Source organism: Ammospiza nelsoni, chromosome 18 (assembly GCF_027579445.1).
Source record: "Ammospiza nelsoni isolate bAmmNel1 chromosome 18, bAmmNel1.pri, whole genome shotgun sequence".
NCBI lineage: Eukaryota > Metazoa > Chordata > Aves > Passeriformes > Passerellidae > Ammospiza > Ammospiza nelsoni.
In genome coordinates, this window is record NC_080650.1 from 2,270,743 (window position 1) to 2,298,193 (window position 27,451).

The 27,451-nt window shown below is 48.6% G+C and overlaps 4 protein-coding genes across 6 annotated transcripts in view; 2 read left to right on the forward strand and 2 right to left on the reverse strand.

Annotated features, from left to right (window-relative positions):
• Window positions 1–83: 83 nt before the first annotated feature.
• On the reverse strand, window positions 84–2,492 carry SNRNP35 (small nuclear ribonucleoprotein U11/U12 subunit 35). The gene is made up of 2 exons (XM_059485185.1): window positions 2,270–2,492; window positions 84–1,772 (listed from the first exon to the last, which is right to left on the reverse strand). The coding sequence occupies exon 2, from the start codon at window positions 1,767–1,769 to the stop codon at window positions 972–974; it is 798 nt and encodes a 265-aa protein (XP_059341168.1). The 5' UTR covers window positions 1,770–1,772; window positions 2,270–2,492; the 3' UTR covers window positions 84–971.
• Window positions 2,446–6,910, forward strand: RILPL2 (Rab interacting lysosomal protein like 2). Its single transcript, XM_059485186.1, has 4 exons — window positions 2,446–2,811; window positions 3,669–3,820; window positions 6,048–6,158; window positions 6,631–6,910. The coding sequence occupies exons 1-4, from the start codon at window positions 2,446–2,448 to the stop codon at window positions 6,653–6,655; spliced, it is 654 nt and encodes a 217-aa protein (XP_059341169.1). The 3' UTR covers window positions 6,656–6,910.
• Window positions 6,911–8,036: 1,126 nt separating this feature from the next.
• KMT5A (lysine methyltransferase 5A) lies at window positions 8,037–16,636 on the reverse strand. Its single transcript, XM_059485184.1, has 8 exons — window positions 16,444–16,636; window positions 16,041–16,135; window positions 13,854–14,010; window positions 12,829–13,042; window positions 12,065–12,149; window positions 11,660–11,719; window positions 10,996–11,186; window positions 8,037–10,259 (listed from the first exon to the last, which is right to left on the reverse strand). Exons 1-8 carry the CDS (start codon window positions 16,634–16,636, stop codon window positions 10,049–10,051), a joined length of 1,206 nt encoding a protein of 401 aa, XP_059341167.1. The 3' UTR covers window positions 8,037–10,048.
• Window positions 16,637–20,883: 4,247 nt separating this feature from the next.
• Window positions 20,884–27,451, forward strand: part of SBNO1 (strawberry notch homolog 1) — a 31,198-nt gene continuing 24,630 nt past the window's right edge. The window contains exons 1-2 of one of the 3 annotated variants that reach the window (XM_059485386.1): window positions 20,884–21,039; window positions 27,282–27,415. In XM_059485386.1, the coding sequence (XP_059341369.1) occupies window positions 27,284–27,415 (132 nt within the window). In that variant the 5' untranslated portion in view covers window positions 20,884–21,039; window positions 27,282–27,283. Of the gene's footprint in view, window positions 21,040–21,472; window positions 21,940–22,084; window positions 22,104–27,281; window positions 27,416–27,451 lie in introns of those variants that run through there. The other 2 variants (XM_059485387.1, XM_059485388.1) reach the window with 2 other exon arrangements.

Genomic DNA, 27,451 nt, shown 5'->3' on the forward strand with positions numbered 1-27,451 from the left:
GGATCTGTCTGTGTACAACTTCATAGAAATACAGCCTCAAACCAGACAAGGATTAGGACAGAGCCATTCCAAGACTGATGAAATACAATTTAAAATACATTATATATTTAGGAATGGCTTATGATGACAAAGAACATGACAGAGCCTTTTCTAGAAAGTACTGTAAGCTCCTTAATGGAAGAGGTGTGTCTGTATTTACACATCCTAGCCCTGAAAAAGATGTTTTGTCCTTTTTCCCTATTCAGCTACAACCAGCACAAGCCCAGTTTCCAGAATGGATTTAAACCCTGTGTAGCAGGGTGAGGACAGAGTGGGTGCAACCACATTTACCCATGACACCCTCCCTCAGTGACTGTCCATGGATTCATCAGGAACATGAGGCATTTTCTGACGTGCTTCCTGTCCCGCGGTGCACATTCCTCTGTACAAAGGAGTTTCATCCTCCCGTGTCACAGACAGTGGACTGGTTCCATGTTTCTCTCTCACCTGGCAGAACTAGTTAAGGACACAGTATAAATAAAGGTTCTACCTGTCCCAGTGTCTTCACAAAAATGAAGCCACTTCCCATCAGCTTCTGTTTTGGGGCACAGAAGTTTCAGAAGTTTTTTGCTATTTCCATTCCTGTGTCTCCAGCATGGGACTGTTTCATAACAAATATATGGACACCTGGCACATGGATAACTCCTCATTCAGGCAGCCAAAGCTGTGTGCTCATCTCAGTGGGATGCCAGTACACACGGTGCATTTCTTACAGCACTCACCAGTTCAAAAACATAAATACAAAAGTTTATTTTCTCTAAAGAACAATTCAACACACATCCGAACTGCAGTAGGAACCAAACTACAGAGAGCTGCTGACAGCACAGTCACAGGCACAAGGTGGCAACACCACAGCTTGTTCTGGGAATGCTGTCACAGCCCCAAGATGCCACAAGGGTCAGTCACACACCCCAAGGACAAGGCACAATCACCTATCGATGCTTATCATCATCTCTTTGCTTCTTGGTATCTCTGTCCCTGCTCCGGTCCCTATCCCTGTCCTTCCTGTCTCTGTCCTTCCTCTCCCTGCCCCTGCTCCTCTCCTCTTTGGAGTCTCTGTCTCTCTCGCTGTCACCCCAAGCCCAGGACCTCTCCCTTTCTGGCCAGCGTTTGTCCCTGCTCCTCTCGTGGTCCCGATCCCTGGTTCTCCAGTCCCTCGTTCCCTCACGAGACCAGTTTCTTTTCTCTGATGATCCTTCTCCATAGAAATCATTTTTCACGTTTGGCAAATTGATGGGCTTTCGGAAAGGTCTGTCCCGTCCTCCGAAGCGCAGCTGCCCGGATTCTTTCTTGCCTCCAAACCCACCCCCAAGCCTCCGGGGAATCCATCCTTTGAGAGTTCTTTCCAGTTCAAAGTCCACAAAGATCTCATGTTGGTCGATGACCAGCCTGTTGGCATCTCTGTGGGCCTTCAGCAGCGCGCGCTCCTCTTTGTACTCAATAAACGCATAACCCTTGGAAAATCCCGTGACCAGGTCTCGAACCAGACGGATCTTCCTGATGTCTCCATAGCGGGAAAAAACCTCCTTTAACTTCTCTTCTGTGGTCTGAAGGTTGAGCCTCGCCACGAAGAGGGTGAGGTGAGGATCTCCTGTGACGCCCTTGTTGGGTACGTACCGTGCCAGCATGGCCCGCCATATGGCCCGGTCGTGGGGCTCCTCGTCTGTGCCATCGATGCTGCCAGCCTTGAGGGGATCGTACTCCTTCGCTATGGGGGCCCAGTCAGCCATTGTCTGGGGGGGAGAACACAGGCACAGGCTCAAGGCTGGGTCAGAACAGCCTGGGCAAGAATCGCTTCCAGCACCGCTGCACTGTGTTCATCCGAAAATCTCCCAGAGTATGCCACACGAAATTGAACCAGCCGTGTCGCTGTTGTTTGAGGGCACATGCCGGGACAGAGCCGCGTCCCGGAGCCGCATCCTCCCCTGGCCTACCCCGGCCTGAGGGGCCCGGGCCTTGCCCCGCGCCCGGCCGAGGAGGCCTCTCAGCCCCGCTCCCGGCGGGGACGCGGCTCTCCCGGCGGGCAGAGGCCGATCCGCCGGCCCGGAGGAGCCGCAGCCGCTCCCGCCGGGGTCGATCTGAGCCCCTTTCCCCGCTCCCGGAGCCCGCCAGTCCCCCCGCCCCGCTCCCCGAGCCGCCGAGGCGGACGTGGCGCTGCGGAAAGGCCGATGCGTTCACCCGCCTCGGTGCCGCTTCCGGAGCTGCCGGAGAGCCCCCCCCCGTCCCGTACCGGCAGCGGAGCGCGGGCGGTGCCTCCTCAGGGGAAGGGGCAGGGCGGGAAGCGGCGCGAGGCCGCGGCCGCCGCTATGAGAGCGCCGGGGGCGGGAGGGGCCGCTCCGCCCGCGGCCTCGCCGGCAGCGCCGCCCGACCCCGCTGGGAGGGAGGGAGCGCCGGGGTGCGGCGGGCATGGAGCGGGGCCGGGACGGGGAGGAGGAGCTGGAGGAGGAGGAGGAGGAGGATGAGGATGAGGATGAGGATGAGGAGGATGGCGGCCCGGAGAGCGCTCTGGAGAAGAGCCCGTTCCAGCTGACGGCCGCGGATGTGTACGACATCTCCTCCGTGGTGGGCCGGGACCTGCTGCAGCTCCGCGCCGGGCCGCAGCTGCCCGCCGCCCGCGCCCGGCTGCAGTTCAGGATCGTCCGGGTGCTGGAGATGCTGGAGGCGCTGGTGAGCGAGAGCAGCGTGACCGAGGAGCAGCTGCGGCGGGAGCGGGACAGCCTCCGGCGGGAGCTCGAGCAGCTGCGGGCGGCGGCCCGAGGGAGCGACCCGCAGGTGGGTGCGGGACTCGGCCGGGCACACAGAACACGGCTGGGACACAGGGGACTCGGCCGGGCACACAGAACACGGCCGGGGCACACGGGACACGGGCTCCTTCCCCAGCACGGGAACACCACGCGCGGGTCGCAGAGCGCACCCAGAACCACACCAGATGGGCCGGCCGATACTTGTGGTCTCTTTTGTGTCAGCAGGACGAGTCTCACAAAGTCACTTCCCGTCTTTGGCCATGAAAGCCTTGAAGCTCTTTCTTTTGGGGGTGGTTAGGATCGCAGTGCTGTGGATTCCTCGCTCCAGTTTCACTGCAGTGGCTGACCCAGCAAAGTTGGGTCAGTCACACACAAAGTTCAGAGTACAAACCTACCGTGTTCAGCTCTTGCACTGCACCGATCCCATAGAAACAACTGTATGCAAACACTGAGGCTTTGTTACCCCCTGTGAGGGAAATGGATGCCTTGATTACTTCAAAGGTTTTTAATCAAATAAGGCGAGTTCAGGTCTCACCTTTCTTTGACACGGAATTTTGGTGTGGCATTAGATGGCTCAGCCTCACTCATCATCTGAGAACAATCTGATAAAAGCATCTTCTTGACAACTAAATTGCAAACTCTTTGGGACAGAGACTTTGCTTTTAACTGTGGTCAGTGCTTGTCACAGTTGTGGCCTGTACTTGGCTGGGGAACACAGTCACTAAGGGAATACAGAAATATGAAGAACTATAATTAACTGCTTGGGAAAATAATAATCAGGATTGTGATGAATTCGTACCAATTTCATATTTATAAAACCCAGATATTTTACTCGCTGAATGCTGAGTTGAGAGGTTACAAGATCCACCCCTGTTTATCTTACAGCCCAGCCTTGGCCCAGATCAAATGGTGATAGACCTCACAGACCCCAACCGGCCCCGGTTCACGTTACAGGAGCTCCGGGATGTATTGCAAGAGAGGAACCAGCTGAAAGCTCAGCTTCTGGTGGTGCAAGAGGAGCTACAGTGCTATAAGAGGTAAAGCTTGAAGTCAGCAGAGAACTAATAACAAGTACTTCATGAAGCATATCAGTTGAGAGTCTGGAAAGTTTGAGCCCCTAGGTCAGGATAGGCATTGTCCAGATATGTAAGTGACCCCTGTGCTCCCCAGAGCATACAAATGAACAAAGAAAAATGGGGGAACAATGAAGTCTCTGTGCAACACGATTTGAAAAGCAAACTCCCTTTTCCTCTGCACAGTTCCCAGCCCATTCCCATCATTGTCCCACTCTCAGCCTACACAGAGTTACTCCCACTCCACATCCAGGCTGGATTTTCCTGCACAGGAATTCATCTGTGCAGTCACAGCAGCTGCACACACAGTGTCTAAAGCCACACTACATACCAAAGAGCACGGGGGGTTTCCAGCTCAGCTTCAGTCAAACTTTCCTTCCTCCTGCAGCACAACGCTGGTTGATCTCCGGTCCTTCACTCCCACGGGGGTGAGGCACTGATCTAGAAACAGAATATTGAGCTCTTTCATCATTCATGATAAGCTGTGGGGTTTTTAAGACTGCCAACAGAGTGTTGTGTAAGGCCAAGTGATTTCAGAGAAGGGTTTGGTCTTTCCTGAAGGGAGAGTCAGTGTGAGTCAGAGTGGGATGTGGGAAGGGTCTCGATCTTGGTGCTACAAATTCATTCACCCCAAAGGCTCTCCTTCCCAACCTCTGCTCCCTTTCCTTAGGTTGGATTATAAACTCTTTGGGTCAAGAAATTTCTTCTTAATCTAGACACAAACTGTGTGAGCACATTAGATTTCACTTGGGATGTCTCAGCAGCACCCTCCTGGAAACAGAGAGCCCGCCCTTTGCTTTGTCTGTAACAGGCAGGTTAAGCCAAGAAGTTACACCTAAATCCAAGATTTTACAAACTGCCTGACAGCACTGCTCCAGCTCAGCTGGCTGCTTTGCTGTGCAGCAGTGCAATGGCTTTTTGCTTTGATTTCCCAGCTGTTACACAGTTTAGTACAGACCAAGTTAAAAATGTAACAGTGGGAATGTTTTCAGGTTTTTAGTGATCTGAGTCACAGTGCTGTGCACCAGGAACAGGCCAGGGCTGCTTTTCATGTCGAGTAATTTGTGAGGTTATCTCCTCATACAGTGTTACAGCTTAAGCCAAAACCCATTTTCCCTCTAAACAGTCACATAAAATCCTAATTGTAATTGTAGTAAAGAGTAATTGTGCGGGAGAAGAGGATAAATCTATGTTCTAAAAGGCCTTGTACACAGTGGAAATAAGCTCTGCATAACACAAGGTAACAAACATCTCAGAGACTGGCTCAAAGTGACTGGTGGTGTTTGGGGGCTGCATTTTTCATCATGATTTCTGGGTAGAAGTTACCATGCAGATGTTAGAGCTCTGCAGTGTCACCAACAGCTCATTGTCTCATTTATCCAAGAGGAGAGTCTGCCTCAGAATCACCCCGTGCCTGGTGTCACACCAGTTTTTAACTGCTCTGTGTTTTTATTTCTGAGTCCAGTTGAGTGTTGTTTGGCCACTCTTCACCTGCAGCTACTGCAGTCACAGGCTTTGATCCACTGAGCTCTCCAAATGACTGAGGTCAGCTCAGGACATGCTGTGAAAACACTGAGTGTGCAGGCTGGGAAAATCTCACCCTGTTCCAGGCAGGGAAAACACCCTTTGGTCAAAGCAAAACTGCTGCCTGGAGTAGGTGGTTACAGCTCCTGACCAAAGTGAGAATGGCAAAACCTAGAGCTGAGGCAAAGCCTTTCTTCTCTCCTCTGTAGGGTGGAAAGAGGAACAGGCAGCTGCCTTGCAGGGGAGCTGGGAACCTCCCATCTGTTGCCAGGCCTGGTGTGAGCCTGGGTGGCTGCGCTGGAGGTACCACACATCCACCCCTGCAGAAGTTCACCATTTGTGTCTGCACCCTCCTCTCACCCTTGGACTTCTGCACAAATCCAAGTGTGATTACACTTCCCTTTCACCCCCATTATGATTTGCCATTTTTTCTCTGTGGAGAAGTCAGCTTGTTACTTTTTTAGTGTTCTCATTAAAGCATAACCCTGGCACCATTACATTGCTGTATTTAGGGACAAGAATTCATTATTTTCAGTTCAGTACAAGGAAGAGGCTGGGCTGCCATCCCTGTCCTGTGAACACTCATTCACCCATGTCCAGTGAGAAGTTCAACTCATGCACTGTCACACTCTGCACAAAAAATAAACAAAACCATTTCTTTTCCCAGTGGGATCATCTCACAGAAAAGGGACCAAACAGAAGAACTGGAAAAAGCAGCCAGTGGCAGCAGTACTGGCACCAGAAAGGACAGTGAAGAGAAGACAATCATCAAACGGTTGTAAGTTTGTCTGCAGCTTTTGGGGCAGAATTTGTGAGAATATGGCCCGCTCCTCACACAGTGAATCCAGGGTGGATGCTGAACTTTAGCCTAGTTGGCTGGATATTGTTTTCTGCTCTCCATGTAAAGTCAAAAACCTGATAAAGCAATCTCTTCCTGGGGAAAAAGCACTGCACAGGAAAGCCACCTCCACCCAGGCAAGCAGGGAGTCACTTTTTTCCTAGGAAAAACAAGACTCCTGAGCAAAATGATTCAATGCTTTCCTCCCCTGCCAGCCCCTCAGGGCCGTGCTGTGGGAGCACCCCAGCTGGCCCCAGGCTTTGCCTACATTGTACACAAAACCCACAAGCTCAGGGTCTATCCCTAAAGTCCCCCAAAATAGCACAGTGACAGGGCCAGCCTCCTGCCTGTTCCTTGTTTTCCAGTTCTACATTATTGTTTTCTTTCTGCTATTGATTTCTCTCTTTTTTAGGTTTTCTTTTAAACATGGAAAATGAGCATCCTCAAGGACTTTGCTGCTGGTGAGAACGGCACTGATGAGCCTCAGAGGCCTTGGGAAAGACAATGATTGGAAGCAGCAGCATCACTCCTACTGTAGAGAATGAGCAATCTCATTAAAATCACGTTGTATAATATTCTTTCAGAATAGATTTTACTCTGCTTTTTCAGAAACTGTTTGAAACAGACACTTTTTGTATTTCTTACTGTCAGACGTTATCCACATGTAGAAAATAAAATGTTTGTATAAAGTTGGGGTTGATTCTTACTAAAAGAGTCGGTGATGATCTGTACTACAGCATACTTATCCTGTCCAGCTATCAGAACATTCAGCCCAAATGATTTTGTAAGAGGAAGATAACAGAGACCTGCCATTCACAAGTGGTTGTTCGGGGGTGAGATGAACAGTGGAGGAAGCACAGCAAAGCAAGAAAAGCTGCTGCAATTGGGCTCTGCCCACATGAAGGGCTGAGGTGCAGGAACAGATGCACCAAACATTTCATTTCTGACAGCTGAAGGTCTCCTGTGGTAGAGAGTTGTGTTTTGCATAAGCTCTGTTCTTTCAATCACCTGCCACAAGCTGTGTATTGGCCCCAGTAATGAGATTTAGCACCAGTGGAAGCATATAGGGCAAACAGAGGAGTGGGGAAAGAAGCTTGAAAGACACCAATTAGGTTCTCCATTTAGAAAGGTAGAATATCCAGAGCAGAAGTCTGAACAGACATAAAAGAAGCAGTGACAGGTATCAAACTGTGATCTTACTCTCTTCAGAAATAAAAGCAGCCTCTGAAGTCTTTTGATTCCCTCTCCTACTCTGGCAGCATGAAGAATGTAGGGCACTTCACACATCAGCTGCACGGTGTGGATGTGGCTGAGCACAAGGCCGAGCTGCAGCCTTCCTCAGAGGTCAGGAACAACTCTGTTAGCAAGGCCACACCACAGCTGCTTCAGCCAGGGCACAGAACCACTGCAGTCCTTCTGCCATCTTCAAAATATCAATAAGCCTTGGCCATGGCCTCGTTGTGTATTTTCTAGAGCATGGCAGCAGGGAAGGCAGTTACTGCACAGCCTGAGCAGAGGATTTGTGCACAGAAAAATGAAACAAGAAACAATGAGCAACAGCCAGGATGCACCTCTGAGCTTAAGATCTGAATTCCATCCTCTTCCATGCTTTATCCAGGGATGTATTTTCCAATCTCCTTCAAAAAAGCAGTTTAGCTCCCAACCCAAGGGTGTCTTTCCCTGTGACACTTTGTTAGAAGATGAAGCCTTTCTGTGAGGCACAGAGATAAACACCCAAATGTCACATTCCTGTGAGAAGTACACTGAGATAGAGCTCTAGATCTCTGTATGTGTTCCTAGAAAAGTAAAGGATACAGATGCAGTGCAACATGAGCTTTATTTCCATCCTCCAACGCAGTGCTACTCAATTACCAGTTAAGCTTTCAGAGAAGACATTTTCTTTTTGTGTAAAACAAGGGAGATCTTTCCCCTTTCTTGTTTACAAAAGTGATGCTGAAGTACAGAGGTTTTAAGCTATTCAACCTGATAGAGAACACATAGATGTTTAAATAAAATTAAAAAAATTTATTCCAATTTTGACTTAAGGGAAGTGCTCTAGTTTAACAGGACACTTTACACATAGCTGAGGTCTCTGTTACTGAGACCAGAGAAAAATCAGTGCCAACTCAGACAAGTTGGCCAACGAGGCTTACCTGAAACTCAGTACATGTAATGGAACAGGTCTCCAGTTAATTCTTCAGAAATGGGAAAACACCCAGGCTTGCTCTGACGAGTTTGCCTTGTGTGAAGCAGTAAATAATATAAAGCATTTAATAGCTAGTGATTTTCACAGCTTTCTTTCAAAATGCTCATAAAACTGCAATGGAGACAGGTAGTATAGCAGCCGTTTCATCAATAATAAATATATTCTTTATTTTACAGAGACATTGTCTTCAAGTTTTTAATTTAAAAAATACATCACTAAGCCATCTCTCTTGCTGCTGGAGCACACAACCAGGATGTTGTTGCTATCTGACCTATCACATAGGCAAGCATAAGATTGTCTAGAGGGCATTCAGCTGGAACAGCAGCAGCCTTCAAGACATGAGGAATAGAAGACATTAACAGAGCCACAGATCCCTTGCTGACATCTTCCAGCAGCAAGCGTGGCTGACGGCTCACAGCCATTTTCATCTACACACATGCCAAGCCTGCCTTGGCAAAAATTCCAACTGGTAAGAATTCCTCTTTAACATAAAGGACCTGCATTGTATTGCCTGCCTATATCCCAGATTTGGCTCTCCAACAGAAACATCCAAACATCCACGAGATGCCAAGAGCTCGACTCCCGTGTGAGACAGTGGGACCAGACTGTGCTGGACAGACCTACAGGACCAGGCAATAAGGAATCTGCTTTCTTCACTGCATGAACTCCATCACTAGTTTGAAGCTGCATATGAAGATGACTCCTATTTTTGGAACCACTATGCTCTACTTCAAGCATTCACAGTAAATAAATAGCTTCTGATGTGGCTAATTAGCATAGGAAGGTAATATAAAAAACTTTTGGAGAGAGTTTTTACTTCTTTAAAATCCTCTGGGAGACACCTCCAAGAATCAGCCATCGACTATAAAAAAGGTACCTTCTCAAAGTTTAGAAAATAAGTAAATGTCAAACATTAATTCTCACTGTGAAGTTCTATCTTCACAGCTGTAATCAGTATCAACCCAGTCTATCAAAATTTATCCTCATTTGGCTGGGAAGAATTTCTCCAAAGCAAGCAGTCAATCTGACCATCCTTTTCCCTCAGTGCCAGTGCATTTGAAGTTCATTGCCAACAGCATGTATGACACAGGAGAAACTGGATTCCTACCACAAATTATTTGAGAATGACAGTAGCATCCATCTCAGAGAAGCCTGTCAGCACTGGGCTGTGAAAAGCAGTCTGACAGGCAGTCAAGCCACTGGATGACCAAGTCAGAGTACAGCAGTACTTCTGTCATAAAGCCAAGCTCAGCACCCCAAAGTGGGGTGTGAGATTTCCTTGCAAAAGCAGAAGCACAACCCCAGTGATTAAATTTCTGTGCAAGTCTTTCACTGCTCAAGTGGCACTGGTCACTACTATGCAGAAGCATTCGAATTGTAAGAAGGGTTTTCCTTTTATGATATAAAAGTTTTGGCAATCTAAGATCAATTATTCAAGCCTGCCTGGAAAAGTGTAATAGGTATTTAAATACTGCAAAGCAAAAAGGCAGTTTTTAAGGAGCTTGGAAGACCATAAGGCATCCTCTAAGAAAGCTGAGGGAAGTGAGGGCAGAAAAAAAAAATGCACTGACTCCTTGTAGAACACTCAGTCCAAAAATAAAAAACCCAAAACAAGGAAGATGAGTTAGTGTTTCAGCCACGGGTGAGCTTCAATGGAAGCTTTGCTTCTGTCTCCATAGTCGTACAACAGTTCTTCACCTGCCTTAATGTCCCTGGAAGCGATGAGGATGAGATGAGGCACGCCATCGATGTCGTGCAGCTTGGTCTGACAATTGCCACACTTGCTGTGATTAATGAGCCTTCCCAGACGATTCGTTTCTTTCGTAGCATCGACACTGAAAGAGCAAGAACAGAACGTGGGATTGTGCCTGGGACTGGGGCAGCTTGTGGGCAAAGCCCACAAAGAAGGAGGAATCACACAAAGAAGGAGGAATCCATACGAGTCTTGAAAAATTAAGGAGAACCAGAACATTATCATGTTACATTATAGAACAATCATGATTAAATAGGCAGCCATAATATGGCAAGGCAGGGAAACAGAAACAATTCTGGGAGATTTTTAAGTTAGTACAAAACCCAGAAAATGAAATCTTTGGACTGTTTGAGCTGCCTGTTTCCAGGAATAGCGGAATCCAGATGTGAAAAAAGTCATAAAGCTTGGGCTGAAGTGGGTGTCAGAGACTAGAGCAACAAGGACACCCAGTCAAAGTTGAAAGAAATGTTTCTCTTCCAGGAAGTCTGTCCATCCTGCTTTCCAAACCAACTCCTTGCAACTCAGATAAAGGAGTCCATTTTACAAGAGGATGAATTTAGGCAGAAGACCACTGCAGAACTCCAAGCCTCATCCAAGCAGAGCAACTCTCCACATAGCTTGTGCTGTACTTCAAAGAAGAGGGCTGTGAGTCACCTGCCATTCCTCATAGCCCAGATGTATAGGAGGCTCTCACACCATGGATCAGTGCTCCAAAAGATTTCATAATTCGCAGTTCCCATTAAAACAAAAAATTTTCATGAAAACAAGGAAAGAATTAGCAGCATTCAAAGCCTCTAGCAATAGAAACTTGAGCTTACCAGTAGGTTTTGCTGAGGTACTGGAAATAGTACATGTAGCAGCCTGTGGATGGGTCTTGAGCATACACAGCCTCTCGTTTCTTGGCATCAGTGATCTCGATGAGATCCCCGTGATACTCAACCACAAATTCTCCTCGATTAAAATGTTTAGTAGCAATTACTCCTCTCCCTTTGCCATCAATATAATCAATCTGTTGAGTTGAAAAGAAAACACTTTCTCATTTCCCAGCTGATTTACATCATTGCAGATATGCTGATTACTAGGAAATGATTTGTCATTAAAAAACTGCTGCAAAAGGGAATTTGTGTGTGCTGCAGACAAAGCTGTAGAGGCACAGTGCATGGCACTGTGGAAGAAATGCAGGATGAGTTTGGGACACACTCTGAGTTACTGGGTAGCTGGACACAAAGTCTTCCAATGAAAGAACTTAGGAGTGTATTTGTGTAAAGACCTTAAAGCCCCCTCAGTATTTTTAACTGAGGCTGCACAGACATATCCTTCAGAGACCAACAAAATGAAGGATTGTGTGTTCCAGTTTTCCTGAATTTTCAGAGAATTGCAGGGTCCTCAGACTGAGTTCTGCTACTCTCTGTTTAAATAGATTAACATCAAAATACTGTATAATAAACAGTACATGACTACTTAGATTGGCACTGCAGTTACCTTCATTCCTTCTTCCTTCCCACTTGTAATCAGCTCATCTATTTTCCTCCTTTCCTCAGTCTGCAGAATAAACAAGAACAAACAAAACCACAATATTGTTGATAGCTTTTGTAGCTTCTTCTAGAGCTGGAAGGAAATTACCCACCAATGACACCCATTGTTCCAAACCATCTCATATTTCCAGCAAACTGAACAGCAGAAAGATTTCTGCCTCCCCAAATACATAAACAGCTAGATTCTGCTCTAAACTGGACCAGCATTTCCAAATTTTAATCATGTTCTTAATAATACTTAAAGTGCACAACTTTATTTGCATTTGGAATGGAAACCACAGTTACACACTTCCCCAAATTGTCAGGTAATCGGACACATTATAAGTTATGTCATTTTAACAAGAAGCACTACCTCCAATTCAGATTTGCTCTTCCTGGAACTTCTTCTAACAGGGTAATAATCTGTTACTTTTCGGTTTGGTGTTCTTCCTTGTGTTCTAAGGAGGAAGAAAGAGAGAACACACACACATTTCAGACTGTTTGTTAAATTACACTGTTAGAGCAAAGGTATGTGCAAGAATGTTTTATTTGAGCTTGGTAAGTTGAAAGGTGATCAGTATGAATCAGTGGTTTTATCAGTACTCTCAGCTTCAAGCCACAGCTGCATCCCTTTTCTTCCCCACACTAATTCCATTGCTCCAGTACTAATTCTTGAACAATACAAGTGAGATGTCGTTAGAAATCAACTGAAGGTCACATTGCAAGTCTGGGGCCCCCTGCGTGCCTTGCCAGAAGGCACTCGAAAATTTAGGTCATGAAAACTGCTTGGCAAGGAATTCATTAATGTTAGGTCACATTACTCTGATACCAAGAGAAAGGGTATCAGCTCAGCCAGGAAGCCTCCAACTGTTCTGTTTCGGACAAGATACATTCCCATTTGTCCACAGGAAAGTAGGTCTTAATGGCTCATTAATTTATTTTTTTTTTTTCACAGATGACCAGCAAATGTTTCACTTCCGATAGAACAACAGAACATTAATAGAAGCATTAACCTTGCTTTGAAGACAAACAAGTCCTCTGCAAAATAGGTACTTAGATGGTGTTTTAGGGTTTTTAAAGTGTGATATTCTTGAGAAAACAAAGAGCTGTCCTTTCACAATTCCACCAATCACTTACTTTTTCCTCGATCCTCGTTTTGCTTTAACCATCTTCTTCTGAGCTGGCTTTGCATTGGCCTCCTCAGCACAGTCTGCAGGAAGGGGAGTCCTCTGGCTTTCCAGAGTTTCTTGGTTTTGATCAGAGGGCACTGAAGGATTGCACACACCTTCCTTATCCTTCTGCTCTTCTGGTTTCACAGCACCTTCAACTATTTTGCCACCATTCTTTTTTCCTGGTGACAAGGAAATCGAGTAAGGCTCTGAACTTAGGGCCAACTATACATGAGTGCTTTAAATGAATTCCAGGGGTTCAGAGCTCTGTCAAATGACAGAAAGGACAGCAGTGACCCTGCACTGCTGGGCTCAGCAGCTGCAGATGTTGGTACCAAGTGGCCAATGCCACCCAGGATAAATCCATGGCAGCTAAAGAGCAGCACTGACAAGAAATCTACACTCCCCACAACCAACATTTACTTGTTTTTTGCATCCTACCCCAATACAACCACATCCTCCTCCTCAGACAACTGACTCGGAGGGAGGTGAGAGTGGTTTAAAGCTCAATAACGTTTTTATGTGGAGTAAATCATCAGGTTTAACAGTCCCATCTGCTGAGACAGATGTTTGAGGCTCACTGGAGAAAAGAAGCACAGCTGCAAGGCCTCAGCAGTGGGACAAGCTAAAGCCACCTTCACTTCCTTGTCAAAACTGGGAAGCCAAATCAGGAACTAAAGGCCCCACGTTTCCAGAAAGCCTGACAGTCCCTGCATCAAATGGGACTGAGAATACATGCTTGTAAAAGTGTTTGATCAAAGTGCTTTGACAAATGACCAAGGCTGTTAAATGCACCTTTAAACACAAGCCAGATGGGATTTCTTCCCCTTCATAAACTTACAGAACACTCCCACTTCTAGTCACTGTGAACCTGGCACTCAGCATCCACAATTTGGGCTCCTCCTCACTGCTTTTATTTCTTGATGAAAATGTCAGAATTGGGGGCAGTGGGAGCACATGCACCAAGAGAAGCAATCCCAAGCTCAATCTTACCAGCTCCTTTCCTGTAGGTTTCCTTTAGTGTCTTGCCCTGACATTTCACCTCGTGATACATGACCGAGTTCTCCTCCTGAAGCGGGGGGCGAGCACCAGGAGCTTTGTTGGGATTCAGGTAGCTGTAGATTTTGGATTGACCAACAAACACATTCTCCTAAAACAGACCCACACAAACAATCAGTTCAGCACAGAGATTCCAGGAACCTCAAGCTGGCACCCACAACAGTCTGCAGCAAGCAGGGCTGACAGGTGACTCTGCTGATGGAATTACACTGTTTGAAGCATCACCCTCACTGAGGTTGTGATTTTTAAGTGAAAACATAACAGTGCTGAGCACTCTGAGAATTAACTAATAAAATACGGCAGCATGGGGTAGTCAGAGCTAACTCCAGCCTCCACCCTTGTGCTTCACAGTATGAACTTGGTGCTAAAAAAAACCCCAAGCCTGAGCTCCTGGGGAGGAAGGCAGCCTCAAAGAGCACAAGCCAAAAAAAATATGAATAGTGCAGCAAAAACTGCCCAGGCCCAGTAGAGAGCTCTCAGCCAGAGAGGTATGAGCTACCCAACTACTCTCAGGAGGTGTCAAATGTTGTTGCAGCAAATTATTTGCTCAACTGACCATCCCAGGAATCAGTTTTACAGCCTGCCTTGAGTGACACCTCTCAGCAAATGGGAGATAAACAGTGCAATATTTTATCCATTTTATGACACAAAAATAAAGTGTAAATGTTGTTTATGGCAAAAAGGGCCATTAAAGAGTCTATGCAAAGCCCAGTCAGGAAAATGGCAAAGCCCTCTGGCATGGCCAGACACCACAGAGCCCGGGGTTTGTTCCCTGGCTCAGGCCCCAAGATGCCAACAGGGAGCAGTGTCAAATTCAGCAAAGATTAGTGGAGTCCTGTCACCTTTGCTTTCACAGCCTCCTGCCACCTGGCTGTGCTTCCCTGTGCAGGGCATGTCAGGCACATTCCAACCCTGAAATCTCAGTGTCTGGACAAACAGATGCAGCTTGGGCAGAATGAGTTTTTCTTGGCTATAGTTTGACTCAACCAAAAGCAATTTTCAGACATTGCATGCCAGTTAAAACAACAAAAATATGCATCCATTTTTGTAGAAAAGCAAGGAACAAAGGGTCCCAATAGTTAAAAAAAGATAGCTCAAATATAGCTGACTAAACAAATACCTCAGCATTTCAGTCACAGACACTGAAAAAGTAAACAAAGTAGACAATACAACAGATAGGATAATTTTAATAATTAACGTGGTCATGAATAACAAACTTCCTATATACATAATTCACACAAAATCAGACCAGTTAAAGGCTCAAACCTTAGTCCACAAATAAACTACTAAAGTCTGAGATTACAATGGAACAGCCTCAGAAAAAGCAAATCAGACGGACACTCCCTGACCTCCGATATTTCTGAAAGGCCCATGAAAGGCAAAACTTGCTCATTGAAAACCCAGGGCTTCAAAGCATGAAATACAATGAAAACACTCAGTTTTAACAAATACAAGCAATGAACCCTGAGCTTCAAAGTCGTCAAGATTTAGTAAGAAGTTTAAATACGGGCATTTTGGGAGAAAGCCCAAAGCAGTGAACTGCAGTCCACCTGCCAGCTGAGCCTTCAGGCTTTGAATACACCATGCACAGGAAACGAAGAACTCTTTTTCCAGCACAGCTTCCTCCCCTTCATTACCAGTTCCCTGCCTGCTGCGCTCTTGGCGCTGCCGAGATGCCGCTGCCACGTCTTTGTCTGTGCCAGGCTTGAGAGCCCGGAGAGCCGAGATTTTCTCAGCGCAGCAAAACACACGAAAGGCTGGCTGCAGAGGGGCTCCGGGATTTAATGCAATAGCCACAACTATTCCCATTGGGAGTTAAAGGCAAAGAGACAGCTCCGGCCAGCTGCCTGTGACAGAACTACAGGACGGGGAAGATGGCACGGAGGGAATGCCGAGCTTAGTGCCTGTCTGCGGAAGGGCACAGGGAAAGGCGGAAAGAGTCCGACTGCACTTAAAGTTAACGGATTTCTGAATGATTTGAGGGGCTCCCGAAGGGCCGGGCCCCGCGGCTCCCCGGGACAGCCCGCACGCCGGCTCGCCCGCACCGGGGGGAAGCGGAGGGCACGGCAGACCCCGGAGCCGCCCGCCCGCTCCGCCCGCCCAGGCCCGGGCACTGCTTACCCCGCCGGCCCGGGGGCGGCTCGGGCCCTTCCTCTCGGCGCTCTCGGGGCTTGCCTTCTCCGCGCCGCCCGCCCTGGTCTTGGGCATGTTCCTCCCTAGGAGCAACGGGGGAAGATCGGCGCCTGAGCCATGTCCGGCGCTGCCGCCCGCGGTCATCGCCCGGCCGCCGCGGCCTGCGCCATGTTTAAAGGGCTGGATGCGGCAGGGCGAGCCGCGGCGGCCCAGCCCCTTCCCGGCGAGCTGCGCACACCGCGCGGGGGAGGAGTCCCGCCGGCCCCGGCTCCCCGCACCTCCCAGGAGGAGCTTCCGCGCCGCGGAGATGCCCCGCGCCGAGCGGGCCCAGCCCCGCCGGCCCCGCCGCGCCCCGGCCCCGCTCCGCTCGTGCCCGCTCCGCCCCGCGCACCTCCGGCCATGGCGGCGGCAGCGGCCGCCCCGCGCCCCGGAGCCCCCGCGCCGGGCGGCCCCGACTGTCCCCGCGGAGTCCCCGGCGCCGCCAACCGCTCCGCAGGGAGACGCCGCGTTACCCTTGGCAACCCCATTGGTTTAACCTCCTGCCAATCAGCGCGCTCAGGCCTCTGATTGGCGCGAGCCGCCATTACCCGCCCTCCCCCTGTCACACCGCGGTGACCGCGGCTCCCGGGATCAGGGTTTAAATGTGCGTTCCCTGGGCGCTGATTGGTCCGTGCCGAGGGCACGGAGCGCTCTGATTGGCGGCCCGGTAGGGAACGCCCCTCCCCCGGCCGGGCCGCGCCATGTGGGTGGGAGCGCGCGGCGGCGGCAGCGGGACCCTCGGGCCGCGCGAGTCCGCGGAGCGCCGGCGGTACCGGGCCTGTCCGCTGGGCCCGTGCACCGGCACCTCCCAGCGCCGCCTCCCTCCTGCACCCTCCGCAGGGCACACGGCCCACGCCGCCTCGCAGTGGGGATTTGGGAGACTCCTAATCCTGGCGGGATTGTAAAACTCTGCTCTGTGCAATTATTAGGCTGATTTACGCGATGTTTAGCTCAGATCTCCTTGGCTGAAGTTTAAGTCTATTAGTTCCATCTTCCAAGCTTGCCTGGAGAGAGGTAATGCTCCAGCATTGCACTACAGCATCAAAGACCTTATGTAAATCCCTGTTCCATAATAAGGGCAGCTAAAATATTACAAAGCCAGATGACAGAGCCATCATTATCACCAGGAGAGCTGGAACTGCCTTCAGCATCGATTCCCTGGTCAGAAGCTGCCAACAGGATTAGTACATAGGCTTTGAAATTGTGAAAGCACAATAGCAAAGAGTTAAACAGCAATGACTCAAAGCACGCATGGATCAGGGATGTGGATGGATGCCACGTGGGTGCCATGCTGGAAGTCAGGAATTGCCACACAGGACTTTGGTGCTCCATGATAAGCAGAACCCTTACACTGAGCAATGACTCCTGATTCCTGTCTGTGCTACCCCTCCTGCAGCGAGGCCACCTGAGCGTGCTCAGGACCTGGGGGTGGCACTTGCTCTGGCCCAAGCCCTATCACCACTGGGGTGGCTTCCCTTCCCACCCAGGCTTATCTGCAGCCTCAGGCTGCTCCTTGTCTCTGGGCATCCCCACAGTGCATAAACAGCCAGTAACAGGAAAAAAACCTTCTCATCTTAAGCAAGAACTCAGGCCTTGCCCTTTCCAAGCTGTCCCACAGCAGCTGGGGGCTCAGAGGGCAGGAATTCAGTGTGACTGCAGAGTCTCAGGAGGCAGCACAGCATTCCAGGCCACCCCCTCCCCTTCCTGTGACAGCTCTGCACTCAGGCACTTTGGGAGAAGACAGAACAAACCCAGCTCTGACATTTGTTAAATCTGGGTCTTCCATCACCAGGCACAGAGAAGCAACCAAAACACCGTGGGTATTTCCCTGTAAACTCAAAGCTGCAGCCAGCTGACATCCTGTCCATGAACATCCGTGTCCATGGTGTTCTTCCATCAAGGCAGGTACTCCAAGCTCTCTGCAAAAGCACCAGAGCAGACACTGCTCTGATTTTTCCACCCCAGTTTGCACTGTACTTATCACCCAGCTGGGAAAAAAAGATCTTCATAAATTACTAAGATGATTTCCTTCTTGCAATAGTAGGAAGCACTCTTCCTAATGTCTTGGGAAAGCTCTGGAAACGCCTGTTTGCTCAGCTGTTGGGGGTTGTATATTTTAGATAATTATTTTATATATGTATATTAAGCAAAGGAACTGAGTTGGCACCGAAGCCGTGCGGGCCACCAGTAGAGGGCAAAGGAAGCCAAGGAATTATCTTTCCCAGAGCAACAAAGAAAACAGCGTCATCTCTAAGTGGCCGCTGCTCCCGGCGCGGTGGGATCACACCGTGAATTAGCAAAACACGCTGGCTTCACCCCTCAGCTGGCTGCCAACACGAGCCAGGGACGAGGAGAAGTTAAAACGCTCAAGGCTCGGGCCCAAAGGAGCGCGGCTGGGACTCGGGACACGCAGCAGCGGCGGCAGCAGCACATGCAGAGAGCGCTCCCGGATCCAGGGGAGCGGGGCCGCTGCCGCTGGAAGCAGCGCTGAAACCCAGTGACCCAAATAGCGCCTCCCGTAGTGCCGCATGAGCGGCCCCCGCGAGCACCACGTTTGACTGCGGAAATGTGAAATTGTTTTGTGGGGGAAGGGAGGGAAGGGCGAGCGAGGCGTTGATTTGCTCAGAAAGGGAAGAAAACGTTCAAGGTAAATCTCTCCGGTCTAGATGAACACTTTATCCAGTTAAAAAAAAAAAAATCTTATATTTGAATTCATGGTTTCATTTTCTGTCCAATATACCAAGGAGATGCTTGTGAAATGTTCCCACCTGAGAGCAAGTTCTCAGACAGCACCTGTCATATTTGCAATTTGCAAAATAAATGACAGCATTTACACAAATTTCTCGTTCACAAGATGAAATCCCTACAATTTGTGTTTCAGCCACTAGAAATCAAGTGAAAACAATCCCTGAGGGTAACTGCTGAGTATTACATTAAGCAACATCATTTTATAAAGTCACAGAGTAAAATGCCAGTAGGTGCTAACTGCATTTCATAGATTATAAAATATAATTATATTCAGAATTGTATCTACCAATGATAAAATCATCTCTGACTAGAAAGTGCAATGAGCTCTGTGAATTACATGCCAAAATTCTATGGAAACGGAGTCCTGCAGACAAATGTGCCTGTGCTAATTCCACGCCAATGGAAAGCAGCATTTCCACCAGTGAGATTACTCACCTATTGCAGTCGAGGATGATCAAAACGCTGACAGGTAACTCCCTTTTCAACTCAAGACATCAAAACCCTGCCTTTCCTGTCACGATTGTAAAGTTCGATTCAGCACGTGTGAGCTGTACTTCATCATGCCTTCATCTGAAGTGTGCAGAGAGCAATAACCAAGATAAAAGCTGCCATTTAAATTGTTCTTCTGGTCTCTGGCCTCACTTCTGTCATCGTTCACTCCATCTGAAGCATCACTGATTAATCTGAATTACTTAGTCAGTTTAATTAACGTTGCTTTGTCTTTAAATAGTTTAGCCTTAATCTGTCTAATCCTTTATTGGTTATATTAATCCCTGTTAAATTTGTCTAATCATAAAATAAGCAAACTTGCATAAGATTGAATGAGTAATACTGAACATTTGAAGGTATTTCATGATTGCTCACATTTCATTTATGTCTGGCTCAATTCTGTGTGAAAGTTCTTACAAATGTTCATGTTTTTACACAACTGGGAAATTATTTTATCGGAAGATTGTCTCTTTTAACAAGTCTTCTCAGTCTAGGGACCTCCAGCTCTAAAAAAAAATATCTCCAAATGTGAAACCAGCTTGAGGGGTCTCCAGATTTTAACTCACTCTTTGCAGCACCAAGTTTCACATTAGCAGCTCGTACAAAATTCGCAAGGGAAAACTCATGTGGCAGCACCCCAGGGAGCGCAGCAGTGCTAACCCCCGCATTCTCCTGGGGGGGTCCTGTGCAGGAGCTCTGCAGAGCCGCGGTGCCGTGAGGGGGCGGAGGTGGCGGAGTCCTCAGGGCGGGGGGCACCGGCCGCACCGGGGAGCCGCCAACCGCGGAGGGACGGGACCGGACGGGACCAGGGGCCGCCTGAAGTGAGACGCGTTCAGCAGCGGGAGCACGGGCGGGGATGAGCTCAGATTCCAGCATTTCCCCTCACGCCGCAGCCCCCGGGGCACGGCCCGGTCCCGCCGCTCCGGGGCCGCTCCCGACAACGCCGCCTCAGGCGGGGGCGCGCGCACGGCGCCTCCCCCCCCCCCCCCCCCCCGCCCCGTGATGCAGCGAGAAACGCGAGATCTCGCGAGAGCTCCGCCGCGCTGCCGAGTTCTCGCCGGCAGCCGCCATCTTGCGGGAGCCTGGGTCACGTGACCGCTAGCAGCCGCTCGCCTCCGCCTTCCCCTCCCCCCACCCTACCGGGAACCGGGCCCGGATCGCCAAGGCTCGACCGCGGCCGCCGCCATGGGGCGGGGCCCGCCCGCAGGGACGTCGCTTATTTGAAGGACGGTGGATACGCCGGGGATTTTTTTGGGGAGGGGGAGGGAACGAGGAACTTTCTGCCTTCCCCTTGCTGAGGGCAGGGAAAAACCGAGGCGCGGCATGTCACGTGACGGGGGGGCGAGCGGGGAGCGCGCGCCGGGGCCCGGTGGCGGCGGTGGGACGCGGGGCGGGGGGGGGGTGGGCGCGAGACGGCGGCGGCGGCCACGTGATCGGGGAGCCCGCGGGCGGGGGGCGGGTCACGTGGTGCGGAGCGCGCGCCAGCGGCGGGCGGTGGCTGGCGGGGTCACGTGGGCGGGGAGCGCGCGCGGCACGGCGGGGGGAGGGAGGCGCGGCCCGGGTCACGTGGTGCGGGCGGCCCCCGGCCCCCCCCCCTCCCCTGTGAGGGGAGGGAGGGCAAAGATGGCGGCCGTGAGTTAGAAAGCGGCGGGCGGCGGGGCCGGCGGCGGAGACTTCCAGGAGCCCACGGGAGGATCGAGTGCGACAGAGAGTAAGTCCCGCGCTGCTCTTTTGCTTGGCGTCGCGCCTGTTTGGCCGCCTCTGGCCGCTCCCCGCGTTGTGGGCCTCCCCCCCCGGGGGTTTCTTCCCCTCAGCTCCTCACCGGGGCCCGCGGCGGCGGCGCGGGGGTGTCCGGGGAGGACCCGTTGTGCTGGGAGCGGCTCCGCGTCTCCCTCGGTGCCTCAGCCCGGGAAGGCTGCGCGGCCGCCCCCGCAGGGGTCCCGGTGGGCTGGGGGCGGCGCGGCGGGCGGGCTGGGCGCTGCCGCCGCCCCGGCGGAGCCCCGCTTGTCCCGCGAACTTCGTGCTCGGGGGCGCGCGGGGGCGGGCGCGGGGCCCCCCGGGTCTGGGGGAGCGCTCCTCTAACGGGGGCGGGCGCGGCGCTGGGTTCGGCCGCTCCCCCCCGCCGCATCCCTGCGCGGGCAGAGCCCCCCGGGCCGGCCCGCGCCTTTGTGCGCTCTTTCCGCGGCCGCTGATTGTTGAGGTTCGAAATGGAGAAACGAGGCGGGGGGGATGGGGGTGTTTGATTTATGGTGCCGGAGCGGCTCCCGAAGCCGCCGTGAGACGGAGCCCTCCCGCCCTTCCCCGGGATCGCGGTGCTGTTGGAGGGATCTTTAAAGAGGTGAAGGTCTGGAAACAAAAAGTCGCGCATGGGACGGGATTACGCAGCCGATTCTGGCCCAACCCGGAAGTTTATGTCGGGAACACGTGTTGGTGCGAGGGTGGCGGGGCCGCAGCCGCCGACCCCCGGCCCTGCCGCCGCCTCCCCCGGGGCTTCCCCGCCCCGCCGAGCCCTCGGGGCCCCGCTGCTCCTGGGGAGCCGAACCGCGGCGGCGGACACGGCCTCAAAGTCCAGGCACTCGCAACGAGCGCACCTCAAACAGAGGTTGCTAGGGTGAGTAATAGTTTAACGTAGAAATGCTCCAACAGTCTAATGGGGAAGAGGCCTTTTGGGGTTTTCTCCTGGATTTTTTAGGGATGTTTCTTTATTATTTTTAGCTGACCAGGTTCCACGCTGCATTTGAGGGTATAAATCGGAACTCCTGTACTTTCTTTCAGGTACTCTTAGGCTGGTTCTGTGTGTTTGATATCTGTTAAAGATGAAGCAGATTTTGTAAATCCTTAAAAATAAAACCCTTGAATTGATCTCCAGAGTGAGTAAAAAAAAATCCAGTGTGATCAAACGGCACAGTGTGAAGTTAGGAATTAATTCGGTGGTAGACTATTTGGCTTTAAACTACCAAGGTTCTGTGTGGATTAAAATTATTTAAAAACATACATTCATGTTTTGCAAGCTGCCCTCCCCCCAAAATGAAAATCTGTAGTTGATGTTGTAAAGCAAGAATTGAAATTGTGTAACAGCGTGACATTTGAATTGGTATTCTGTATCTCCCTCGCAGCCATGAGATGTTATATTTGTATGCAATCTTAATATTTAGAAATAAAATGTGGGCAGTTTGTCTTTTTGTCCAGACTACTCTGCTTTCAAAACTGGCTGAGAGTTACTCTAAAAGCCGTTGAAGTGGGTCAGGGATGTAGGAAATGGGGCTTTGAGACACACCTGGAGCTGCCTCCCAGGCTAAAACCGAGGATCCTGGTGCTCACACGCTGCTCTTTTTCTTTGAGATTTTACTTCTTAAAAACTTTCACTGCTGGCCCAATTACCAGCTGCAGCCCTTTAGTCTGACAGCAGATTTCATGCCAAATTATTGCATTGTTAAGTCTTTTAACATTTTCAGAAGTTCTGAATTTCACATTTGCAGACTGTGTAACATGGCAGTTGTAAATTTTGTAAACCAGTCATTGAAAAGCATTGAGGCAGAGTTGAACCTAGGGTGCCCTGAAGTGTCCCTCATGTCCTTGAAAGCTTTGAGTGGTGACCAGCCTTGGAAAAGAGGGAATGATTTTTCCAGGATTGGATTAACTCCTGGTTTTTGTGAGAACACCTTTGTACGTGTGAATGCAAAATTAACCGCTCGTCTTGAGGTAAAGCATGGAAGGATGAGTGAGTTCATTAATTAGGGTTTTGCTCTTTGATTGGATGGTGACTTGGAGAGCACCAGAAGGGGTTGGGTTGGTTGAATTGTTGTTTTTTTGCTGTTACCAGGTTCCTTCTGGAGACAAAAGCTGTGAAATGAGCAGAGCCCACGTGGCTATCCAGAGAATCCTGTTGGGTGGGATGGGGCTCTGAGAGGCTGCAAAGGGAGATGTGAGATTTTCAGGTCAATAATAACTCCTGGCTTAGTCAGGCAGAGAATTTGCAGGGCAAGGCTGTCTTGTCTCTACAACTCCAGCATTTGTGTGATGTTCTAAAGGGCTTCCAGTGCAGCTCAGGTGTTGCCCAGAAAGGCAGTGGGGAAGCTCTGCAGTGACAGAGCAGAGGCTGTGGGTGCTGTCTGTGCCCCAGGCAGGACTCGCAGCCAGGGCTGCCCCACGTGTGGAAGGGCTCGGAACAGCAGTGCCTGCTTGATCGTGCTGTTTGGTTTGGAGCAACTTCTGCTGCTGTAATTGATTATGGGTTTTAAATAAGCACTTCAGGCATGCAGTGTTACTGTGTGTAACTCACAGACCTGAAAATCAAAAGGCTTTTCATTGTTTGGGATTCTACCATTATGTTTCTCAGGGCAAACAGAGCAGGTTGCTTGACATGTGTTTTAGAATCTTTTTTTTTTCTTTTTTTGTTTTGTTTCTTTGTACCAAAGCTAAAATGGAAGGAGAGAGAGAGAGCCAGGTTGGCATGGATACATGACATGATATTAAACATGGCATTCTGATTTTGTATCTTTAAATCAGGAATTATTTACATAATGTGCAGTGATCACAAAACTGTCTCTTTATCAAAGTTTTAAGCTATGTTCTTCATCAGGAGAGCACCTTACAGAAATGTTTGGTGTGTTTTGGTGGCCCTTCTTGAAATACCATTTTGTTTTTACTTCATACAAAGAAAGTAATTAAGATATTACTACTGTTGAAATTTTATAAATACATTTTTTAAGTTTCATTTAATAGGCTGATTCTTGCTCAGTGACATTGGATTACCTCACTAAACATAGACAATCTTATCTGCAAGATTCTACATGCTCAAAACAGTTCTTTGAGTGATGAAATCCTCAGGGAACAGCTTGTAATATTCACAACTTTTTAATAAGTATTTTCTTTCGGAGATTTTGAAGATGTGGCAAACAGGTCCTTATATAGTATTGCCAAGGCTGAGCTGCAGAGCTTGATAAAGTCACTTTCACTTGTGTGAGCTGAGGAGCCTCCTACCTTGCAAGATTATGGAGCTGCTTCAGCCTGATAATGTTTTAAGCTTAACCAGCATGTGCTACAGAAAATAAAATGTTACCACAATGCAGCTTCTCCTGTATGTTTTTTCTTCCTCATTTAATTTCCTTGTTAAATTACAATGAGGAGGGCGGGCAGTATTGGTGCTTGGAGGTTGCACAAAGGCTAAAATTGGTGCTAAGTATTCAGTGACTTCTAATGTAAAAAGTCTAGAAGTTCAGAATTCCTTTTGTTCCAAACAATGCAGCTTTGTTCCTACTGTACAGAAACAAAATAAGTGAAACTAGTCAAACTTTCATTGTCCAAACTGACAGACAAACAATTGCTGTTGTTTTACTGAGCTTTTTGCTGGGTTGTGAGCAACCATGAATTTTTAAGACTTAAAATTTGGGGTGTCAGGAGAGGGGTGCAGCTGGGGGACTTCTTAGATGAAAACAGCTTTGCTAGAAAGAGAGTTTCTAAACTGGAGATATTTACTCTGAAATTGTAGGAATTGCTTTGCTAGTTTCTATCACTAGTCATTACTGAAAACTTTGAAATAAGCAACTAAAGCATTCCTGCTATGAGTTGGTTTTTTTTTTTCTGAACTCTGAAACTTCTAAGTCTCAGCCATCATGTTTTTAAAGGTTAAACATGTTGGGGTCAGTGGCATCGTGGAAATGTTAAACTGGACATGAAACAGATGGGATGGGTTGTGACACCCTTGCAGGGTGGCTGGGGAAGATGTTTTTTGTGGTGTTGGTGTGGGCTTTTCTTCTAGCTTTGGTTTTGCTTTGAGTCTCAACTTCATAGAAAGGCCTTTCATTCCTGTATTGTGAGAGCAGACTCAGACTTCTCGAGTCTTTTCATTTTTTCTTACTTCTCTTAAGAGAAAAGCCCCAAACTTCTGCTGCTTCTGCCTTTTTATGCCTCTATTTAGTCCAGTCCCTTAACTTTCAACCAAGTTTTGGTCATGTCTTCATTTGGCAGTGGGGTGAGCACAACTCCATACAGACTAAGGAATGACTTAACTGATGGTTTTGAATTGTACATTTAGACAGTTTATTTGTCCTTTGAGCAGAGTTGTTGCCCTGTGTGCAAGGGTGCTCATGCCTCTTTCCCAAATGGAAGTTGTGATTTTTAAGTGTTTTGGAGCTGTTTTGATGGGGTGACCTGTGTGAATTCCCCTTCTGTAGAGAAATTCATCTTCAGTAGCTGCTCTCAAGTTCTGAACACCAAAAGTACTGATAAACAAAAATCTCATCTGCAGACTTAAACCTTCCTCCCCTCACCTGTTTCTGGTTAGCAAACAAAGCTGCAGGCTTCTAAACCTGGATGTGATGGTCACTGTTAAGATTTTAGTCTGCTGAAAATGAAGGATTTATCCTGTCTGATTAATGTGCATATGTAGTCCCCTTTTTTGAGAGAGACAGCACAATCTTTCTAGAATGAAGGTGAAACTGAAGGTCAGGTCTTAGCACTTTGGTTGACCCATTCAGGATTCTGGGAGACAGGCTGGTGCGTGGTGACATCCTTAAGTGCTGCTGCCACATCAATTAAGTGTGCTAGATGACTTCTTAATATTTTCTGTACCTCATAGCAACAAACAAGGCCATTCTGCAAATTTATTTACTCACCTCAAATACCTTTAAGAAAGAAGTCAGGTTCTGAGAAGCAAATGGTGTTTGGTGGGTCTGTGTGTGGTCAGTAGCAGTCCCACCAATTGTTTGTTGCTTTGAGTCTTTGCTACATTAAAATGCATCTTCCCCTTGTCCCAGTATCTTGCACTTGTGGTGCCACCATCTCATGAATTGTGAGTATGAATCCACAACCAAAAGGTTTCTCCCTGCTATTGCACAGACTAAAACTGGGGAGAGTAAGAACTGAGTGCCTGAGGCTCAGCTTATTACAAGAATTACCTGTTCTGCTAAAAGTGCTGAGGAAGATGTGTGAGCAGCCAGCTGGATGTGGCTCAGCTGTGCATGTCCAAGGGACAAGCAAGGGAATGCTGTTCTGGAGTCCTGTGAATGAACATCTAAAATGCCAACAAATAATTTTGTCCTCTTACCTATTTAGAGTAGGTGTTTGGCTTCATTGGGTTCCAATGTTTTATTCCCAGTGGGTGTTAAGGGGTGTGGAGGGTGAATGAAATTAAGATCTGCTTGAGGTGTATTTTAGACTGTATAAGCAACAGCTCAAGTTCTGTGAGATAATTTAATTTTTTTCTTAATACTGAGGCAGATGGGTTTCCTTCTTAAGCAAGTGAAATGTGTTATCTCCTCTCTTCATCTTTAAATATGGAGTATTTGGCTTTTTAATAAGTTTTTATGCTGTCTAGAATAGCTTTTTGAAATTAGTTTTGCTTGTCCTACACATAAAGGAGTCTGTGACCTGATGTTAGTGTCCTATTTAATAAGCACTTACATACCACAATAGTGGCACATTTGTTCTCTCCACTAAGCAAAACAAAATTTCTCCAGTGAATGAATGTAACCTAATGTAAGGGCAAGCAAGAAATTAAAGCTTTCCTTATAAGCTCTTTATCACTAACTTGTTACAAGATAAAGTAAATGAGTTTTAATTGTGCTTCCCTCGTGCAGTTGTTTCACTGACAAAGATGGATAATTAGCATTACATGGTCTCACTATTTCTGCTCTTGGTATTTCTTGCAATCCTTGAAAATGTAGTGCCTCAAAGACTAGAAAAGGTCTCTTAAGTTTACTACACAAAATGCTATCACACCCATAAACTTTAATTCTCCCTGCTTTTAAATGTGGTATGTTGAAAAGCCTACAAATAAACTAAAGAACCAGCACACATCTAGAAAGTGACTGTGTACAAGAGACTGCACTGTGAATGCCTTTAAATGCAGGAAATGGAGTTGTGTGTGGGCAAAAAATAAATCATAGTTAAATGTACTTGTACTTACGGTTTCATTTCTTTTTTTCTTTTTTTCTTTTTTTTTTTTTTCAGAGATGGTGGAGCCAGGACAAGATCTGTTGCTTGCTGCTTTGAGTGAGAGTGGAATCAGTCCAAATGATCTCTTTGATATTGACTCTCCAGACGTGGTTCTTGCTAATCCAGCACCAACTCCAGCTGTTCAGCAGGTTAAAACAAGAACAGGGATTTGTTAGAGTTTGGGT

Excerpts from the sequence above, each read along its gene's own strand:
- SNRNP35 (XM_059485185.1), bottom strand. The coding sequence starts at position 1,769 with ATGGCTGACTGGGCCCCCATAGCGAAGGAGTACGATCCCCTCAAGGCT.
- RILPL2 (XM_059485186.1), top strand. The coding sequence starts at position 2,446 with ATGGAGCGGGGCCGGGACGGGGAGGAGGAGCTGGAGGAGGAGGAGGAG. Across the intron at positions 2,812-3,668 it reads CCCGAGGGAGCGACCCGCAG|CCCAGCCTTGGCCCAGATCA; the intron begins GTGGGTGCGGGA and ends TTTATCTTACAG. Across the intron at positions 3,821-6,047 it reads GAGCTACAGTGCTATAAGAG|TGGGATCATCTCACAGAAAA; the intron begins GTAAAGCTTGAA and ends TTCTTTTCCCAG.
- KMT5A (XM_059485184.1), bottom strand. The coding sequence starts at position 16,636 with ATGGCGGCTCGCGCCAATCAGAGGCCTGAGCGCGCTGATTGGCAGGAG. Across the intron at positions 14,011-16,040 it reads GCCGCCCCCGGGCCGGCGGG|GAGAATGTGTTTGTTGGTCA; the intron begins GTAAGCAGTGCC and ends GGTCTGTTTTAG. Across the intron at positions 12,150-12,828 it reads AAACGAGGATCGAGGAAAAA|AACACAAGGAAGAACACCAA; the intron begins GTAAGTGATTGG and ends CTTCCTCCTTAG.